At 41.2% G+C, this 22,150-nt stretch overlaps 1 protein-coding gene across 4 annotated transcripts in view; it reads right to left on the bottom strand.

Annotated features, from left to right (window-relative positions):
- MYO6 (myosin VI) overlaps window positions 1–22,150 on the bottom strand; it is a 66,795-nt gene that overhangs the window by 29,156 nt on the left and 15,489 nt on the right. For all 4 annotated transcript variants that reach the window (XM_033143267.1, XM_033143268.1, XM_033143269.1 and 1 more), the window contains exons 9-18: window positions 21,177–21,257; window positions 17,351–17,531; window positions 16,890–17,034; window positions 10,660–10,817; window positions 9,789–9,880; window positions 8,584–8,656; window positions 7,827–7,954; window positions 5,734–5,829; window positions 5,116–5,289; window positions 690–728 (exon numbers count right to left, since the gene is read on the bottom strand). In XM_033143267.1, the coding sequence (XP_032999158.1) occupies window positions 690–728; window positions 5,116–5,289; window positions 5,734–5,829; window positions 7,827–7,954; window positions 8,584–8,656; window positions 9,789–9,880; window positions 10,660–10,817; window positions 16,890–17,034; window positions 17,351–17,531; window positions 21,177–21,257 (1,167 nt within the window). The remainder of the gene's footprint in view (window positions 1–689; window positions 729–5,115; window positions 5,290–5,733; window positions 5,830–7,826; window positions 7,955–8,583; window positions 8,657–9,788; window positions 9,881–10,659; window positions 10,818–16,889; window positions 17,035–17,350; window positions 17,532–21,176; window positions 21,258–22,150) is intronic.

Genomic DNA, 22,150 nt, shown 5'->3' with positions numbered 1-22,150 from the left:
GGAAAAAAGGAGAAACAAGCTAAGAGGAAGGCACGTTTGGCAAATTCTCGCTGTGATCAACTCCTGCCCTGAAACCTATGTCCGCACTGTGGAAGGACATATGGCTCCAAAATTGGCCTCCACAGTCACTTACAGACTCACAGTTAAGACCCTGTTCATGGAAGATGATCTTACTTGGCTATGAGTGATCACCAAAGAAAATAAAGAAGGGATGTTTTAGTAGGTACTTGTACTGTGCATGCTAAGAATAGGGCTGATAAATGGTTTCAGATGTGTAAGCAATGCGTCTCAATACATCTCATTGTGTTTATCATGGACAATTATCTGCTAACAAGTCTTCCCCAATACTTTGATCTAGCACTGAAGCCCTCAAGGATGGGATACTTTAAAAATATACATATCTAAAACTAAATAGTACTTTGAAAATGGTTTGAGCCACATTGGAAACACGCAAACTATGCACACAGAAGGCGCCATCAATACATGTATTGGATGCTAATATCCAAAACGTCTGACCCTTAATTAGTAACTTGTTGACATGGATCATGGAACAGCCATGCTTCAGCAAATAAGAGCTTGCCTCGCTATCAAATCCAGTGGTTATACGTCATTTGAAATCTATAGGTTTGGTGTAAATGCAATTTTAAAAATAAATGTGAGATAACAGAAGGTAAAGAATCTCCACTTACTGTACTGCGAAGCTTTTCCAGGAGCAGGTTCAGTTGAGTCTGTAAAAGCAAAGGAAATTGCATCAATATGGAGAATGGAAGATTAGGCACACAGGACACACATGGGTGTAGCTAGGCTTCATGTTGAGGAGGGGCAGAACCTCAGTTAGTTAGGTATTTTTAATGATTTACTTGATGGGGGCAGCTGCTCCCCTGCCCCCCCCAGGCTACACTCATGAGGACACATCACTACTTGCATGCATCACTTAGCACGAGTTCCCCATGCATACATGCACTTGCTCAAGTGGAGGTGAAAAGGAGAATGAGTGCATAGGATCTGTCAGTCCACAATACCAACACCTTCACTTGCTACTCGTAGTCAAACTGCATAAGCAGCAAGATAATTAAGGTGGGAAGCAGCAACGCCATACCATACCACTACCAGAATTCTTCCACCCGACTTCATATGTACAACTTAGTACATTTATGTAAATGCTTCTCTTACCCAAGTGGTCTTCCAAACAAAGGACCTTTGGGAATGCCTCCTTTTTATACAATGGAAAGCATCACCGATCTGCTAAATGTCAACTACTCTTTTAAACACTGAACACAAATGTAAGCCAATGTGGTGCCCTGCAGATGTTGTCAGATACCAGATCCCATCAGCCCCAGCTAGCATTAGCAGTGGCAGGCATGGCAGGGGCTTTGGCCCAATGAATCTGGAGGGCACCACTTTGGCTTCACCTTGACTTACACTACGCATTCACCTGGCACATAGATAGATATCCTGATCCATGTTATTAGATGAACCTTACATGGATTAAGTGGATGGTGTAGTATCAGATGCAGTATCACAAATGATGAGGGGAGTCTTGTACTTTGCCAGATGCAGCGGATGTTTGCACATAACTCAGCAGGAACCAGATAGGTTTCAATAAACACTTTTTTCAGCCATTAGGGTGTGTTGGTCGAAGTTACAAAATGTTTAAAATATAGACTATGTATTAACTTAGTGGTCTAGTTTTGGTTTCAAAAGGTGATTCACAAAGCCAAACACCTGCTAATGAAGACATACCCACCACCAATATTATTTTTCTCTCCCCCATGGACCTCCCTTGATATTGCACAGAGCCCAGGGAAATGCAATTTTCATGTTGGGCAAAAGAGGGTCAACCCATCCAATGACTCACCTGGCATGCACAGAGAAACTTGTTGGAGAAGCAGAGTCATTTTCTTACCTGGCATTGCAACCAAGAGGCAAAAACAGCAATGTAGGCTTGAGCACTGATGTTTACCTTTCCCCTGCCCCAAAGCCCAGGGAGTAGTAGGAACAGACCTGCTCACCTCCCCAAGTCCTCTGTGCATACTAGCAGACCCTCAGGAAGAGTGGGGTTTTGTTTCACAGCGTGCTGGGCTTGGCAGAAGCCAGAAGCAGGGAGCGTCTTCCTCACCTGTTCAGCCTAGCACAAAGACAGAGACTGGCTCTGCTATCCTATCCCATCCCACTTCTCCGCCAACCCTATTCCAGCCCCCATTATCAGGTCATTCAAGGGGGCTGGGGGGGGGGATGGGAAGGCTTTATGGCAATCCCAAGTAACAGAGGGATCTTCAGATAAGCTGAAACACCTTGGCCCTGCTATAAATTTCATCTACTTCTCTGCATGCCTGAAATCCTCCTTTTGCATTTTGATTTTGGAAATACACACCTACACTTTCTACCCATGGAAAATGACTTATCTTTGTAAAGCCATTTTCTATTTGAAAACCAAGCACATTGCCTTCTTGGTACATCTAGCTCAGTAATGTCTACATTAGGAGTAGCCAACATGGTGCTCTTCCAGATGGACTTGGACCACCTTGGCAGTCTCTTAACGCAGACCCTGCTTGTCGAGCCTGAGCTCCCACAGCCGTCGCTTACCACGAACCACCATTGACAGAATTGGGTGCAACAGCTGCAGATATGTTCTATACTCAAGAAAGTGTTTTATTTTCTTGATAATTATGCCGCTTTAAATGTGCATTTTATATTTAACCTCCTTTAGTAATGATTTAATTTGAAATCTTTAAGATGATATTTTAGTTTCCTGTTAATTATGCTGCTTTGGGTGCGTACTTTATATCTGACTTTCTTCTGTAATGTTTTCTTTTGGATTGTTTTATTTGGGTACTTTGAGATTTCCCCCCCCCCTTAAAAATGTAAAGCAGGATGGAAATGAATTATTAATAATGATTCACAACTCCCATTCATTCTAACAGGAATGGTGGGAGCTGTGGTCCATCATCATTCATGTTGGCTACACCTGATTCTACAGTGTGTGGCAGCCTCTCTCCAGAGTTTCAGAAAAGGAGTGCTGCTGGAGGAGAGAAAGAACTAAGGCAGATTGCATACATATCTTCTGGGATTGTGCAAAAGCAAAACCTCTCGGAGTTACAGTTTTGAATATAGCAGGAAATCACCAGCTTTGCATTACCTGGAAATGCAAACACAATCCTTCTTTGTATGCGGTGAAGTTATAAATCCCAATCTCTAATTAGTAACTACTCTTTTGACTATGGCGAAACTCTATACAGCCCAGCAATGGAAAAATAAAGACCCTCCAACCAACCCACAATGGCTGAGGAAAGCTTGGGGAATATGTCACAATGATAAAGCTGACAGAAACACTTTAAAATATAATGATCAAAACAAGTTTATGGGCTCTGTTCATTCAACAATCAAATAGCAGGAGAAGTACCCCTGTATATTCCTTTTATGTTAATTTAATAATATCTCATTATGCAAACAAATTTCTCCAACCATTTTCTCTCTTTCCCTTTTTCTCAATATATTTTGCTTGTGATATTTAATTAAAAATGTTAAAAAAGAAAGTGAAAAAGAAAATGAGATCCCCCCCCCCAGCTCTAACTGAATTGAACCCAAGTCACTTTGCATGCAAGGCACACAGGCCAACCCTGAGCTACTGCCCTTCCCAAGTCCCACCAAAGACTTAATACGTGGTTTTTAATGCATGGGTTGTTGAGGGAACCAGCAACAAAAATAAAAACCCGGCTGTGGAGTGGCAGTATTTTTCTAACGTTACATGAAGCAAAACTGAAGTGCTAGAAATAAGAATTCTGGCTGAAATTACTGCAGTTTGATAAATAATGAGTCCACGAAGGTGATACATTTACCTGCAGCCCTTGGTTTTGCCTCTGCCTGCTTTTCCTCTCAACTCCCCTATAGCTTCCCCTCCAGCCATCCTGAGCTGGTAAAAGCCAACTAAAATAAAAACTGATGAATAGGGAAAGGAAGCAGAAAAACAGAGAAGGCTTAACACAGAAAGAGCAGAAGACACAGAGGTCAGATTTACAGCTAAGAACAAAAGGAAAAATTAGGAAAAGCATCAGATAATACTGTTAGGAGAAGTGGGGGGGTGTGAGAAAAGGAATGCTCAACCCCCCGAGATTTTTTGGGTTTTGTTTTGTCTTGTCAAAGCTATTAATATTTTTAGAGGGTTCAGAGAAATGATAACACTTTAAATCTACATTACTGTCTCAATGGGACACCCACAGCTAGCTTCTGTTGACTGAAGGGGCTTGCTTCAAATGTGCAAATTCTCATTATACAACAGAAAGCAAAGCTTTTTAAACCACACATTTAGCTCTGATAAGAAGTTGCTTCGGGGTCTGCAATTAATACAGACGTTAAACATACAGTATTAAACTAATACAGATTCCCATTTTGGCAATACATTCGCTCCCTGTGCAACATTCAATGCTTTCACGTGTGGTGAAGTCTCGGTTGCAACTTTCGGCAGCCACAGCCTAAGAGAAGGTGTAATGGCGGAGGCAATGGTGGAAGTGCATGCAAGTGTGAGCGTGTGACTGAAGAGTCCACGAAGCCCCACATAAAACGTCACCGAGGCAGACTGCAAAAGCGGGTGTGTGTGAGAGAGAGAAGCCGTTCACGCTGCTTGTGGGTCATAAAGGAAGGGCAAGGAACAGAAGTGAGGCAGAGTGACATGTGGAAGAAATGTGTGGTGCAATGTTACCTGGAGATCGCACAGGCCTTTCTGAAATTCAAACACAGACTACAAAAAACAGGGAGGGAGGACAGAAGGAATAACCCAGTATCCTCAGGGCATGGAGAAATGTTGCTTCAATATTAGGAAAAGGCAAAAAGCCACTGAATATTTGCCTCAGTTTACTACAGCAAAGGGCAGACTGCATGAGCTATACCTGTCATATCACAAAACTGTTTGAGGTTATAATTTTGAGCATACATCCTAGAAAATGGAAATCCTGCTGAAACCAGCAGGGATTGCTTCTGAGTAAACAAGGATGGTCTGACAAGAGGAATATGTGAAACTGAAACCACTCGTGCTGTCTGCCTAACTTTACAGTCCCATTGTGTTCATAGAAAATGGAAAGCAGATCCGGGAAAGGAGAAGGTTTGCCATGCCCGTACCTTAAATTTGTTTCCCACACTGATGAAACTGAGCTTCCCTGCTTTTTGTTTATGGTCCTTGTTATTGTTCGTGTTGGATTCAAAGAGCTGCCGGATAAATTTATCTTTGGATTCACATATAAGGGACTCCAGAGACATATGCAGAGCATCGTTGTTTTTCTCCACAAACTGGGTCTGAGGAAAATAACGTATTTGTTAGCAGGTAAAGTTCGCATATGTCTATGCTATCACTTGATCACTGTGGCACCTGGGCAGAAATTGCACATGGGAATATGACACTGCAGACCAAACCTCAAAGATTTTTAAAAAGCAGAAGCAAAATTTGTTTTACTTCACTAGGTTACACCATTCTGAAACTTTTAGTTGCTCTCACAAACAGTGTTGCCAACCTAGATTAATGCCTCTTCCCAATGAAACTTCTTTAATATTCAAATTATCTGGTGGGGTCCTAAGCATGATGTTGAGTTCTTCCCATAGCCTTCATAGATTCTCGCCATGTAGCTGAATATACTTTATCTGCTCAGCCACACTCACAAGGATCCGCTACACAACAAATATAAATAATTTATTTTTAAAACTATACAGAAAGATGAAATTCAGTAAATCATGTTCACTTACTGTCTCGTAACATACTGCTCCTGCAAAATGTCTGATTATAAAGCCCTCATCATCTCGGATATTTCTGTGAACAGCCAGTTTAGATTTCCTGGGTATCTGAAGTTTAAAACCAACATTTTATTTATGTTATTTATTTGTAAGTGTCATAGAACTATAAAATCATAAAGCACAAAACAAATGACCAGCTACGTACATAAAACTGCAAAGAAAATAGATTAGAAAACTACTCTCCCTCTAAGCCCCATGCATTTTTACATGCCAGTTCTAAGCAGCCATTTTGGCATGCCACAAATTTACTGCTAAATGGTAGCTCTTCACTGCCCTCATGGTGTTCAACTAAAAAGGGCAAGAAAGTGAAGGCAGCCAGGACTCCAACCACATGGACTGCACTGGTCCCTGGTTGGGTTATGTATTTATTAATTAAAATGTTAATGTCACACCTTTTGTGTCAAAGCAGTTCAAAGCAAACAAAGCCTACAGAATAGCTTTGAAACCTATTTAAAAAAAACAAAAAACCCAGCAGCAACAACTAAAATGCCCAATGGCAATTTAGCAGCTATGGGGGTCTTGAATGTCCTCTGAAAGAGAACACTCAACATGCAACTGAAAACTAGCAATGCAAAGGCAGACCACACTTCCCCAGGGACAAAGTTCCAAAACCTTGGGCTCAACACCCCCCCCCAAAGATCTTAATGAACAAGTATATAAAAGAAGATAGTCCTCACATATGTTGGACCTGGGCACTTTAGGTCTTTAAAGGTCAAAGACAACTCATTAAACTGAACCTGGAAATAAACCAGGAGCCACAGCCGGCATGTCAAAATTGGTGCCACACGCTTTCTTCGGCCTACTCCATTTAACCGCAAGGAAGTCACATTTTGAGTTTGTGACCACGGCAACTAGATTGCAATCACAGCCAGCAAGGATGGTGGTCAAGGTTTTATTAGGGAGATGAACATATTTGTTTTTGCAATATGATCACATTAGTGGTTTCATTTGTAGCTTGGTGGAGTATTGTGTATCGGAATCTTATGTGTATCGGAATCTTGGAGAGTTCTTGTGGAAAGTGGCTAAGAAATTTAATGTGATGCACTGCAGATTCTTATCCACCTCCTTTTAAAATTCTGTGACCCAAATGAACGTCAGAGACAGTGTGCAACTGTACTGACTTCATCAACAGTAGCCATCTTCCTCCTAGAACCTCAGAGACCAAATGCTTATTTATGTTTGGTCATGGTGAATAATATTCCCGTTCGTTTTGCTGTAAAGACATATGGAGATAAAACCTGCCATGACTATTGCCAAGGATGCTTCCCTATGGTGGGGTCAACACACTGGGTTCCATAACAAATGGGTTGATTTGGAATTTAACATGACATGATTGCTGCCATGGGTGCATCAGGCATACATCTGTGCAGCCCATCCATTATGTAAAATGGCACCCTTAACTAAATATTTTGGTTATTTTAGAAATATTTTAGAAAAAGTTCCATTTGTGGAGATGGAAACTTTTTGCTAAACCAAGTTGTCATGTGGGAGAGAAGGTGATTTTTGAGGGTTGGTGAGTTAACCAAACAGTGCAAAGCAAACATTTCCTTGTTCCCTGCAGTCAATCTCTCTATCCTTGTATCCTGAATTCACACATTGCAATTAGAAACCAGAATACATATACAGTGGTGCCTCGCAAGACGAAATTAATTCGTTCTGCGAGTGCTGTCTAGCGAAAATTTCGACTTGCGAAGCACCAACGGGGGAAGAGCGGTTTTGGGGGGGGGGAAATCGCGAAAAATTTTCGTCTTGCAAGGCAAGCCCATAGGAAAATTCGTCTTGCGAGTCAGCCTTCCGCTAGCGAATGCCTTTCGTCTAGCAAGTTTTTCGTCTAGCGAGGCACCACTGTACATGTAATTGTATCTACACACTCTCCAAGCAAATGATCCTCTATGGGACCAGTATTGTCAGTAGGGAAGTATTCTGGAACATCTCACAGAAAAGGGAAAATGGGGGAAATCTTGGATGTACAATTGTTTTATTTATGGCAATTTATAACCTAGGGTAAATAAACTGATGCCAATATAAAAAAAAAATAAGCCTACCGAGAGTCTGAAGTGATCTTTGTGCTTCTGATGTACCATTGATGTAAAGTGCTGATCACTTGGCTGGGGAAGCCGATTTTCTTCATCCAAAATGTCAAGAACACCTATTAATTTCGCTTCAATCAAATCTGTTTGCAAGACAGAAGCCAATAGGCTAGTTAATACAATATATACAGAGTGGTGACAAAAGTGTTACCAAGCAATACAAAGCTTTTACCTTTCCTAGATACATCTGCTCTTGAGTAATCTGCAGAATCTGCCAACCGCTATTCTATTAGCTGATATATCAAGTGGCTTAGCAGTAAATGTCAACAACCTAAGCAACAAACCTGCGATTTGTCAACAATATGTGAATTCAGACGTTTTACAACAATTAGTTTTTGCAAAGTACCTCCAAAGTGTGATTTCATATTTTGGTTTATCAGTCCCCCAAACAATCCAGGTTTATAGTGAGGCTCAGAAGCAGACCTTAAAATAAACTGTGTTTAAGCAACCACAGTTTCACATTATGTTCTGTCACTAAAATTTCAAAATACGGATCTCTTATCAAATACGAAGGGTGCAGGTGTAAAATATGGCATGTTTTCATTCAAAAAAAATCATTTGAAATGGCCCATTTCACCCTCCTGCTGCTTCCAAGATTGTTAAAGGTTAAGGAAAACAAAACAGATATACTACCATTCAATTTCAATGAAAACCACAGTCAATAAAACTTCTTTTTTTACACAAACGGCATCTCAGAATTCAACATACATACCTATACAGTCTTGGTTATCTACATAGTGGACTTCATTGACACCTAAACCTTCTTTCTGGTAAAGTTCTTGTTCCTATAATAGAAATAATGAAATTATCATATGAGTAAAATACTGCTCATCTGCGCAGCTTCTCATATCCTTTACGTGAGGGTCAAAGGTACATGCTAGCAATGTCACACATGAGTGCCAGCACCATCCCTGTTTCTGGCTTGGTTGTATTTCAAGTCAAGCTGATCCTGTGATGGAAGAACGAGTAATGTTCTCAGTTATGAGCCACTTCACAGTCTTAAGCAACCTGAACTTTGTGGCATGAAACAGTTATGAAATGGCTCGGCACTTTTGCTCAAACTTCCAAAAACAGCAGTCCTATATTTTTCTGGTGCCCTGAACCACCACCTATGTCATCTGCTTTATTTGTTTCTGGGAATATGATTGTTCAGTATCTCGAATATCAGGCCTTTGTCAAATTGCTAGAGGTGCTATGAAGGTTGACCTGCTTCAAATGATTCCAGCATTGCTGTCTAACTAGCAGCAGCACCATGTGCATTGAAGTGGAAGCTGAAAAATAATGTTGTCATTTGGAAGTTTTCAGATCCAATAGGACATTCAAGCACATCAGTTATATGCATGCTCTTAAATGTTAATGGGGGAAATGAGGCTGATTCAGACACAACTTTTCCGTGCATCTTCGCAGAAGGAATTTCAAATCACTATTATTATTATTTTTAAAATTACATATATGGGGTATCTACGTAATACAATATTTGTGTAACTTTTCTCAGGATGACCAAAAGCCCATGAGACTCAAGGAGTTGACTCCTAGAATTGCTACAGGCAAAGTTCTGCAGATGTATTGTATCTGCAGATCAGACACTGGTAATAGAAAAATCTCAGTGAAATTACTATAAACAGCATGTATCACATTCTAAAATGGTAGCTGCACGTTAAACTGTTGTGTCAAAAACAAGAGTCTTGTGGCACCTTAAAGACTAATGAGTTTGTTCACTGAACAGCCTTATTAACTGGTCATTGTAAATATTTTGCTTTCAGGTAATTATCACTGGATTCCCCTGAATTTCACTATGCATTCATTGTTGTATATCCCATTCCCACCACCTGCCAACTGAGGATTACACTTCATGCATCTGATGAAGCGGACTGCGGTCCATGCCATAATAAATTTGTTATGGTTGTATACAATTACCTCTTTGAGAATCCTTTCGTTAAAGAACTGCTGCAGCTTCTCATTACAGTAGTTAATGCAAAACTGTTCAAAGCTGTTGTGTTCAAAATATTCTGTAAAATAAAGGGATTAATATGCTTTAAAGTGGGCAGGGGAGTCAGCTAGCAAATACACTTATTATAATCTTATGTTGATTTAAGGCACAGAGTTCCAACATTAGGTCTTCCATGCAGGAACACAGTTGCAATTCAGAAGTGTGAAGTTAGACTATCCCCTACTGTTCTCTTTTAAAATACAAAGGAAGTGCTCAGATAGCAGCTCTGACTTTCTGACGGTAATTGCATACAGAGTTGTGGACTCAATTCCTCTTCCCATCATGGGAATTCCAGCTGCATCCAAGGCTTAATGAGAACAATTTGTTGCCATATTTGCCATTAAGCTGAAGGCAGGTAACATAGCCAGGGTAGCATAGTGGTTTAAAGAAGGAGCTTTGAAACAGGAACTCATGGTATCAAATCTCTACCCAGCTTACTTGCTGATCTCCCAGTCTCCGGCTCCCACAGCTCCTTCTGCTATAGGTTGATAACACTGCTTGCTTATTGAATAATACTGCCTGACTACATAGCACTTTATAAAAAGGAAGTGTCCCCACAACATAAATGCCACCATCTAGATCACTGCTTTGGGAAGGTTTCCTGGGATCAGGCTTTAGTCAGTTGGACTTTTAGCTTCCCCAAATCCTATGTAATGCTCACTCTGCTTTGAATGTCAACAGACTTACACACAACGCTAGAGAGCCAGGGATCACTCCAATGGAAGAAATACAGATCACTAACTAGCAACAATACTAAAGCTAAACAGCAATTTAGAGTTCCCTATGCAAAAGACTTACCAAAACCTGCGATATCAAGAACTCCAATGAAAAAAGAAGACGTCTCAAAAGGGAAACATTGGTTCACCCTGTTTACCACGTGGTCAAAGAGGTGACTGTAGACAGTTTTTGCCAGAGCATCACGTGCATTGTTCGCCTGTTCTACTTTCAGTGGAACCCTGCATGGTAAAAAGAGGAAATTTATTCATTTCCGTTCTCCCCATTTTTGGTGGCAAGCCCCACAACACGACTTCCCAAAACAAATGCAAAACGACTGAACCAAACAAGATACAATCTTCTAAACCTCAGATAACACCATAAATAAAGATCTAGCAATACGGTGGGATTTTCTTTTCTTTTTTTAAGCCTTCTTTGTCCTCTTAAAGGCTACAAGAAAAGGGGACAAGTGGAGTTCTTAGGGGAAGGAATTCCAGAAGCATGGGGGCCACCAATAAAAAGGCTGGGAGCCTAACACCCATCAACCTTGGTGGAGGGCCCAATACCAGTAAAATCTTAAGTTTGCTGTTCCAACATGCATACATTAAGGCAACAGACAGGAGTTTCACCACTTGAACACCAAAACAGAATGTGTGGATCGGTTCATATGCCTTGGAGATATGCTGGTCTTATGGCCGAGCTGAGCTTGCAAAACTGGAGCTGCTGTATCTACAGCTCCAATGTGGAGACACCAATTTGCATGAAAGGTGTCTTCCCCCCCCCCATGGGTGCTGTATACACAGCAAAGCTGATTTTCAATATAGCAGAGGATTGCAAAAATGCTACCTACATGGATGCATCGGTTCATGTGAGCCCAGACTGTCTGCAAGTCCAACAACAGTTCCATGTGTTAGCAAGGTGATTATATGGAGAGCTGCTCTGTGGTGAACTCCTTTAAAAGAGGTCATACATCCTCTCTCTAGGCTCCCTGGAAGTGCGTGAAAGCTGTATCCAAATACTGAGCACATAACATCTTCCTTCATTATGTAATACCAGCAAGAGCAGAAATTGATGTACTAATCCCCTGCATATCCTCTAGTTCCACTCTGTAGTAATAGGTAAAGCAGCTCTTTGGCATTGGTCATTTAACCACTTCGGTGCCCTCTGCCTCCCCCCCCCTTTTTTTACTGTTTACATCCTGTTTTATGTAACACAAGGTGAAAGATTGCTATTTAAAATGCTTAAAATCCACAATTGGAAGGAAGCAGACTCAGTTGAAAGTGGGAGAGCATGGAAGATGATGGAGGAAAGACCAGATTCAAAACACTGGATCCTGAGGGGAAACTGGAAAGAAGAGAAGGAAGTGTCTCGAATAAGGAAAGGATATTCCAGGTATATTTCTTTTGAGGGCTGAGCCAAATGTGCTATTCTCAGCACACACACAAAACAGGTGTTTTAAAATTGACCTTCTTCCTGGTAACAATGATCTCGTCACACAGCAATTTAGGTTTGGCAATGTGACACCACCACTGAGGGCAAGCGAGACTTATTTGGACAATGCCTGCTCAGGAGCATTGCCCTCACTCAGAATTAGTTTTGTGGGCTACGTGATGTCACATGATGGGAAAAGTGAATGATTTGATTGGGGGGGGGGCGGCATGAAATTATAGCCAACCAGGGACTACTGCAGCTACCTAAAACTCAAAATATTGGAGAGAAAGGCAAGCCATTAAAAACCTGTGTTGGCTCCTAGAACCGTAGAGTTGGAAGGGACCCCAGCCTCCTGTGAAGTGTGCCTTCTCATTGCAGTAACGAACCACAAAAATGCACGCCCTGTAGCCAACCACCAGGAGCTACTGGTGCCTTTTGTGGAAAGTTTGATTCGTTTTATTCACAAGCATACAGGTATGCACAGAAAACAGAAGTAGACACAAAGAAAGCTAACACTGAAAATAGGTTTTCCAAGACTGCTCTTCTGTTGTGATGGGGGGGATAGAAACTTTAAGACATTTCACTTCTTCACCCTCTTTCCCCCTTACCTGGCAGCAACGAACACTTATTTGCAAAAAGAAAAATAACCGAAAGCTGCACAGGGAATCTGAGCTGTTTTGGGGGCAATTTTAAGCCCAGCCTGTTGAAAAAACACAATCCCATTTGCACCGAGATGCTGACACTGTCAGAGAAAAGGATTAGGAGTTACAGTCCTCTCTACACTGTGCTCTTCTCTAGGTCAACATAGAGAGGAATTGTAGAGAGCCTGCAGGGCAGCTGTCTAGCATTACACCATTCTTGGGGGTATAAAAGGCAGGCTTTCCTCTATCACAGTAACTCCTCTCCTTCGTGTAAAAACCCTATTTAAAGGCAAGCTGCTGTGTGATGCATTGGAATTCCCCGCTATTGTAAACGAAGTATCTAGGAAATGAAGGCTCTGTTCATCTGTTCATTAGGAATGGCTGCAGCTACATTACATTAGAGTGTAATTAGCCTTAATGTACAATCTCTTGATTTATCTTAGTGTAATAGGTACTGACAGCAATCCTATCTTATAAATAGAGGGAAGGTTCCTTTACATTCCCCTTCTGATACGTTTAAGAGCTCAGCACTGTAATCCTCGTCGTTCATGTCAACTGCCAATCTTTTATATAAGGCACTATGCACACCATAATTTTAGCCCCCCACTAAAAAATCCCAGCAACTTTCCACAGCAGATTTCAAAATTAAAGGGAAATTGAAGAAGAAAGCAGTATACATTAACACCTGTAGTTTAGAAGTAACTATATAGTCATCTATACTATAAAATATGATGCTGCAGAACCTCTTCAAAACAGAATGCAAACTTAACCCTCAATATTATTTCTAAAGTATTGGGGGGTGGGCACCCCAGCCCTAGAGATGTGAAGGCCTGGGAGGAAATGGAAAATGTGGGGCAGGGCCCATTTTCCCCTACTGTTCTGGATCCCCCCATTTTTTGGAAACACAATAAGACAAAAAGCAGAAAAATGGGGTGGGGAGACTGGGATTTCCCCCAATTCTTCCATTTCCCCCCTCCTCAGGCCTTTATAGTTCTACCCAACACTTTGGAATCTTGAAATATTAAGACAGCCAAAACGCTGTGGCTAGAAGAAAAAATTCCATGCTCCCAGAAGTCACACAGGTGTCAAATTGCCCTTTTACAGGTTTATGCTTTGTCATGGGAACACTGGCGCAAGCAGCAGGGGACCAAGAATGAGGCAGGACCCATCTAAAATTCAAACCTGTGCCCCCATTACTGCATAATAGTTATATTAAAAACTATTTATTTATTAACTGTTACTATTATTAATAAATTGATTGCTCGCCCTTAACCAACAGGTCCCAGGAAGGTTACAACAAGTAAAAAAATCAGAAATTAAAAAATGGTTAAAATAAATTACAGTCATAGGGAGAGGGTGGGCCCTGAAAACACACACCTCAAGTTTGAAAGGCCAGGGTAAATAAAAGTGTCTTCAGCATTCGCCAAAAGCTGTATAGGGAAGATGTCAGGTGTACCTCTGTGGGCGGAGAGGGGACTAAGGGGCTGCCATGGGGAATGTCCTCTCCTAGGCCATCTCTACCCCGGACATCTGGGAACAGCAGAACTACCAAGAGGGTCCCTCTGATGATCTTAACGCCAAAGAGGGTTTGTAAGGAAGGGCATTTGAGGGATGATATGTTTAGGGCTTTAAACACTAGCACAAACACCTTGAATGGGTCCCAGAAATTAATCAGCAATTCCATTTGGGCGGGGGGGGGGTTGAGTGTGGTCTAGGGACACACACCCCCAGTCAATATTCTGGCCACTGCATTTTGAACCAGTTGAAGTTTCCAAGTCGCCTTCAAGGGCAGCCCATGTACAGCGCATTAAAATAATCCAATCTGGAAGTCGCCAAAGCCATAGTGTACCATGGCCAAGTCATCTCTGTTTATCTCATCAAGCTCATCCCTACTACCTATTAAGCAGCTCATTGTTCCTAAATCTTAATACTTACCGGTAAGTATTCTCTGTACTTTCAATGGGGAAAGTGCAGCAATCATCTTTTTGTTGTTGTTGTTGTTGTTGTTGTTGTTGTTGTTGTTGTTGTTGTTCCTTTAGTCATTCCAAAAGTGGCTGCATTTCCTACATTTTCATAGAATCACTGGGTAATATTCTACTATGTTTTACTCAGAGCAGGCCCATTTAAATTAACGAACGTGACTAAGACAGGCCCATTAATTTGAGTGGGCCCACTATAAGTAATGCCTGCTTGAATACTGGCCATAAGAGTCGGACAAGACCTCCAAGGTCACCTAGCCAAGCCTGCTGCAGATGTAGGAAATCCAGCTTTACAGCTTTTTTAATCAGTGGCCTTCAGCCTCTGCTGAAAACCTTCTGAAAAAGGATGGTCTATCATTTTCCAAGGAAGTTTGCTCTACCGCTGAATAGTTAGTCATGTCAACAAGTTCTTGCTCATGTTTCTAATCTAAAAATGGGCACTTGCTTTGGTTTAGAAACCTGTTCCATATTTGACACAGAATTTAATCTAGACCTGGGGCTCCTGCAGATGCCCTAGTTATTGAGCATTTATCCTGATTTGAACTGATTTATTTGTTATACAATCGGCATTCATCCCGATTTGCTTGTGGGGTGTTTATACATGTTCTCATTGGCCGGTCAGCCATCTCATGTTTTCCCGTCACTTTCCTATCTGTTTCTTGAATTCTTGAACCCCTTGAATTGCACAAACCTAAACTTCCTGCTTGAATCCCTCCCACAAAATACTGACAGCTTGTTCAGTTCTGCTACCCTACAGCACAAAAAGGAAACTTTTGGCTAACGATGAAGTTCATCTCACCTTTTGTACCCTGGGAAAGTGTACAAAGACTACGCCTTGAATATTAGAGTGTGGGGGTAGCAACAATGCCCACTGAAAGGTATTGAAGTGAAAGAAGATGGAAACTCATGATATATCAGTGTTTTAAAGGCCTTCCTGGGTAGCAAGTAGGTTTATTGGCTACGCTCAAGAAACCATGGGAGGGTAGTGCACCAATTGGGCTTTCAAGTCCCCTACTTCTGAAAGGTCAGTGTGTGATGGGGCACGGAGGGCTACAACAGTTGAGGAAAACTGGGGAAACTCAGCAGGACTGCCTTGAACAAGTGGAAGTGTCTTTTCACCATGAGTGCAGAAGTGGTTGCACTTCCTGCTGCTCTGTATCCTTCTCCTTGTACAGAATGACCTCCTTCCCCACTACTGCCCTCCCACCAGCTGCATTAAGTCAGAAGTGATCTCGAAGTGGCAACATATTGTCATTCTGTTCATTAAGAGTTCTTCCCACTGGATTGGCGCCTTCTCTTTTTGAGGAAAAGCGGCCTCATCAGAGAAAGCCAACCTAAGCAAATGGTATGCAAAGGTACGAACTTTGGGCTCTTGACACAATGTCATGTAATTAAAATGGAAATTCGGGGCGGTGCATTTAAAGCCCACGTCAAACCAAACCAAGTCATCTTGCAGAAGTAGGCAAGGTTCTCACGATAGCATAAATCACTGGTAAGATGAATCATTGCGAGCGTGAGCTGTTAGTAGCCGAAGTGACTGAACGGAACCCATCCACAATTCAAGCAATGTTGTCAGGAGACAAACCGTTTACATAGCAGGCTATTTGCATAACTCATGCCTATAAAGCGGCAGTTCTGCTGCACAGTGCTGCAAACCACACACACAAAAGAGCAAGTTGCAGTGCTTAAAGGACTGAGCGAACACTGGAGTTTTCCACTTCCATCTTTAAAATGTTCCAAGGAGCTGTGCAGGCTGCACGCTTAGTACAAACATCATGCTTACTCCCAGCTTTTAAGCAATTATTGTTATGCGAATATGGATTCAAGCTGTGCTAAGACACACTGCAAGGCATTTTCACTTTCCCTGCTAACGTTTGACAGGTTAATCATTAACAAAACTGCCAGGCAATTTTTCCCCCCTTACCGTTATTGCACAGATATATTCTCTCTTGCACACTGGGATGAAAGGGAGACAGAAATAAATTTGGCACAGCAACAGATGTTTTATTGCTCTTCGGAAAGTGCTATTCATCTTGCAGAACAAAGCAAAAAGGAAAAAGGAAAGGAACGCAACTCTAAATTTCTATTTCACCATAAACAGTTGCAAGTAAGACATTTCCGAATAGCTCAAAGCAAAGATTTAATAGGCAATTTTTACAATCTCCGCTTTTTTAAAAAAGACAACTACCATGTAGGGCAGCTGTTTGGGGTGGGTGGGGGGAGAGAAACAAAGAGAAACACACTGCTTTTCTGAACCACTTACTTTATAACCGTTCCTTTGGTGCCCCCTGCTGTTGTCAGCATGACTCTGGTGGTGAGGCTTACACGCAAATCATCCTGGTCCAAACCGAGGAGCTCTGCACAGCATTCCAGAGACTGGCTAGATTTATTCTTCAGAGTGCAACCACCTTTTTTAAAAAGCAAAAGGGGGGAAACAGCTAAAAAGTGGGTTCACAAAAAAAATCATTAAAGTAAGGAACCAGCAACTGCCTGCAGTGTCCTTTTCTTTATACAGCTACTTGTAACACACAGCACAAACTATTCCACAAAGCATGAATAAATAAGGCAGAATCACACACATAATAATAGGCATATCACTTAACCAAAAAAAATCACCACACACAAACAGGGAATCCTCTGATTTCATTTGCTGAAGCGCACCAACGTTTCACCAAAGCAGCAACACTGCTCAATGCAAAATGAAACAAAAGTTACTGATCTAACCAGAAGTGCTGCCAGCTTCTTCAAAATCAATATTCCCAAGGTGTAGAACGCCAGCCACCACCCGGAAGAGATCCAGCTTCTCTTCATCGTCTAAGCCAATCTTCTTCATCGCAGTGCACATTCTGTTAAAGTCTCCATGATCATCGAGTAGAGGATCCTTCAGAGAGCCTGATTTCAAGTACTATAAAAGCAAAACAAAAGCAGTCTCAAAATGCCTGGAACTAACATTTCCATTGGTGAACATCCAGCCAAAGCAAGCAAAAGTGTATTTGATGGACAAAGCTCAGAAATACCACACATAAAAATCAAGGTTTGCGTTCTAGCAAGGTTTGTCTAGCATTATAGATCAATGTGGAGGACTATATTGAATGTGAAGAAAGGAGTATAAAGGGCAGAGTGATTTGAAACTTCATAAAGATCTACTAGAAGAATGTATGGAAGTAGTGTTAACCAGAGACAAGACAAAATATGTGCGTATGAATGCTTTGATTTTATTTGAGAAGCATCCTCTTGTTTAGAAAATCTTCAAGAAAACAGCCCTTAAGAGTGAGGGCTGGAATTATTGTCCTGACTCTGAATTGGCTTCATAGCATTCTGACTGGGTAGCGTGACACTGTCACGGATGCTACATGATCCCCAACTGTTTGCTATCACATAATCAGGTCAAAGCAGCCTGAGAAAGCAGCCAAACATTTAGGCAGTAATCAAGTAGCTGCATAAGGAGGAGCCAAGGACAAAGGAAGTTGCCTCACACTAATTCAGATCATTGGTTGATCTAGCTCAGAACTGTCAAAGCTGACTAGGAGCTCACTCCAGTCTTTTGGAAAGGAATCATTTGCAGGCCTATGTGGAAATGTCAATGGTTGGTCTTTGAATGAGTTCTAACACTGAGCTACAGGCCCATCTCCATTTTGGCCCTCATAAAATGGAACAAAAATGTCTGCTTGCGAACATTTGGTTCAGGCCCAATGTTAACATTTCTCAGTTTTGGCACAAGAAAAGTCAGGCGGCAGAAATATTACGTAGATTATGAATGAAGTGTGGGATCATAAAATCCAGCAGAAAAACAAACACTGGTCTGGCAAATAGAACAGTGTACAGAAGTCCATAGCCTGATTCTTATGAACTCGTATAGTGCATAAGAATTCACTAGGCAATGGGTTATTTGTGGGGAGGGAAGTTATGGTTATTCAGCTGTTTTGAGTTCAAACACTACACACCACCACCACCTCTAAAATCTAAACATTTTAACTAAAAAGCAAGCTGCTACATGCAAGGGAGCGGGGAAGCATGCAGAAAAATAATCCATAATCTTAAAATTTCACTGTAAACCCAAAGAGAAGATGCAATTTGACTTGCATTGTACCCAGTTTAATCCCAAACAAGGTAAACACTGATCTAATCATCTAATAATAAAAATGCTAACATGCATCTGAAAAATTCACATCACGTAGCAATTTAATGAAATTAAAATTTCAAATTATACAAAGTGATCACCTCATCTTCCTGATAGGAAAAGGATAAAAATAATGTAAGCATTAATTGATTACTCCGCTTACTATTATTAAAACATGTTCAAGGAGGTTTAGAGATGAAACAACAAAGATGACTTATACAATGGAATAGCTTGATAACAGAGCAAACTTATAATTAGAAAGGGCAGGTGACTTTCTTAGGAATCAATTCCAAGATCCATACTGATATCACAGACTATATATTTGTTTAAAACCAAAGACGGAATTTGCATTCTAATATACCTCTGAAAATAGGTCATCCTTCAAGATCACATACAACAACAACAACAACAACAAAAAGGATCCCTGTATTTACAAGATGAAGATCTTCTCTTCATTTGACATTAACAATCCCTTCAAGTTTTTGACACCAGGCTCATTCACATGGCTTTTAGCCCACAACAACCAAAGCTTTTGATCAGTGCAGGGGTCAAGTAGCTGTGTAAAAGACACATATCACCCACTGAACTGAGAGGAAGTTAGTTTTTTCACATGGCATCCACATAAGATGGATGGGTGGAAGAAAAAAGAAAAGTCAGGGCTCCCTACACCTTTAACAGTTGAACTCAAGAGGGAATTTCAGCAGGTGAAGTTTGTGACACAGCAGAAACCCTATCCTCTTTTTTTCGCCTGACCACCCTCTACCCGCACCACAGCTTCCTCAGTAGTGAGAGCATGTCTTATGCCAATGATGGCCAAACTTGGCCCTCCAGCTGTTTTGGGACTACAATTCCCACCATCCCTGACCACTGGTCCTGTTAGCGAGGGATGATGGGAGTTTTAGTCCCCAAACAGCTGGAGGGCCAAGTTTGGCCATCACTGTCTTGTGCAGTCCATGGCTAAAAGTTTATTTATGACCCTCAAGTGCCACTGGTCCAAGCAGTCGTGTGAATAAATACATAGTTATAAAGCAATGCCCACTCATGGCTGAATGAAGTTGGTTGTGCATTCTTTATATGACTGATCATTTGGAGAGAATACTGTTATTTTTAATTAATTTTTTTAATTTATTACTTACACATGTCTTATAACAGTAGTAAAAATTAATGTCTCCGCACTACATAGCAATAGTAGGTGTTGGACAAATTACTTTATTGGACATTGCAACAGCTCCAAGTTACCACAAACAGATAAATTAATGAATAATCCTAAATGTGCCAGTGCATAAGCTAACTGTTCTCCAATGTGCTTTCTGGGGTAAGAATATAAACCATTCCTACATGCCCAAAGAGCCTTGCAAGTTACAGAAAGCAACCATGAGTAGCTACTTACTAGCTACTTACCTAAGCCCATCTCAGGCTTGTGGTACCAGCATTTCACTGTAAGCCTGACACTATGCTGCCTTATGAGCGATAAAGCACTGGCGTGGCAAGAAGATTTGCACTGAGAAAGGGATTTTTTTCCTCTTGCCTCACTAGCTAAGACTTAATGGCAGCCCCCTTGTAAGAGCAACCAATAATGGACCACAGTTGCAATTGTTGTGGGCACTCGCATGGGGAGTGCAGCATTTCTGTGAACAGGTACCCCCAACTGGAGGCTATATATTGGTGGTGGCTGGGGAGTGGGGAGGTAGGGAAATCAGGATCAACAACCTAGCCCAATAGCATACCTTTATTGAATTTTGCTTTTCTGCTTGTTTATTTTACTGAGACCAGTATTACAAAATATACTCCGTACCTTTGGGCTTCTGCGGGTATTTAAACTCAACAATGTAGTGAAATGTTAAACTACACAGCAAGCAAAAAATACCTGATGTGTTGTTGTTGTTGTTTCATTTCTTTAAATATCAGATCGGGGTGGGTTGGGGAATCCAATGGGGTATTCAATTATAGGCCACTTTCCCTAAAGAATGTGTGCCAACAAAATTTCAGTGGCTACAATTTGGGCACATAGGCAAGAACAGAACCTCCCAAGATTAATCCATATATACATGAATAAAAGTTCAGTTCATGAAGGGAAGCCACAGCTGAGACAATGGGTCCCAGCTGAAATGCCCTTACATAGGAGCAGTGGATAGGTTTTCCAGCTGCGCATTAGGATCTGCATGCACTAACAGATGGCTGCTGTCATTTTTGACAGTGCCAATCATTTGTCTGAAGTAGTAGTGGCGGCGGTGACATTCAGTCCCTGTTCTCAAACAAGGATCAGTGCTGCCAAACTGCTTGCATACAAAGCAAAAAGAAGTCGTACCATGTGAACCAGGTGTGAAATAGCAGCAAGCGATGGCAGCAGCAAATGCTGCTGCTGCTGCTGCTTTGCAAAGTCTGAGATTTTAAACATGGAAGGTAAAACATACGGAGTAGCTCTCATACCTGAGGACTTTTGCGGTTCTGTAAAATTTGCTTATCTGTTTCTTTGGTAGCAAAGTACTGAGTGCAACCACGATTCAAATACTGTTGTGAAGCAAAGAAAAACAAAAGATACAATTAACGACAAAAACTATAGAAGGAAGTAGAAAAATATGGTGTATCATCATCATGTTACAGGAAAGTGGCAGAGTTGTAAATTTGCTTCGAGGTCTACTTTATGGTCTCATTTACATCCTTTATATATTTAATTGTATTATTTGAAAATGCAGGTATTGTTTCTGGGTTAGATCAAGACTTGCTCTTCCATGAATAGAAGGGGTCCTATGTGGAACAGACTGAGATCCGGTGGAAAGGGAGGGGAGATTTGGGCTAATTTTCCCCTATGCCTGCAGCCCCTCAGCACCACTTTCCATACTGTTCTGAAGAACAGGCCAACCTTTCAGTGCAATTTTTTTTGGGGTGGGGTGGGGTGGGAGGGATGGGGCAATCAGCATAAATCACCTCTTCCATTCCTCCAGTGGCAATATTGCATGAGCTGTTCATGAGACCTCTGGGTCGAACCCAATATACTTTAAAACCATGACAGTGGAACAAATGGACCCTTAAAACGAAATTCAATCAGAGAAAAACAACACCCATGGACCATCCATAACACATCGCTACAGCAAACTGTATGGTAAAAATGAACTAGAGCAAATAGCAATTTTTCTTTAAAAAATAAAGCAAGTCATAGTGGTCAATATTTGTGCTGATGTAACGTTTTGTTTTACCAGGACGCTGAATTCCTTCCTATCATTTTGATCTGATTTCATATTATGTGTCAGCCTGCATCCCATGCCTTGTGTAACAGGACACAAACACAAATAAAATACTTATATGAATGAAAAGATCTAACTGATAAAAAATACATTACAGGAGGATGCAGTAATATGATGACAAGTTGAAGATTCAACCACTTTGGGCTAAAAAAAAAAAAA

Source organism: Lacerta agilis, chromosome 3, assembly GCF_009819535.1.
Source record: "Lacerta agilis isolate rLacAgi1 chromosome 3, rLacAgi1.pri, whole genome shotgun sequence".
In the NCBI taxonomy this organism is placed as follows: Eukaryota; Metazoa; Chordata; class Lepidosauria; order Squamata; family Lacertidae; genus Lacerta; species Lacerta agilis.
This window is presented reverse-complemented; position numbering and strand designations above follow the sequence as displayed.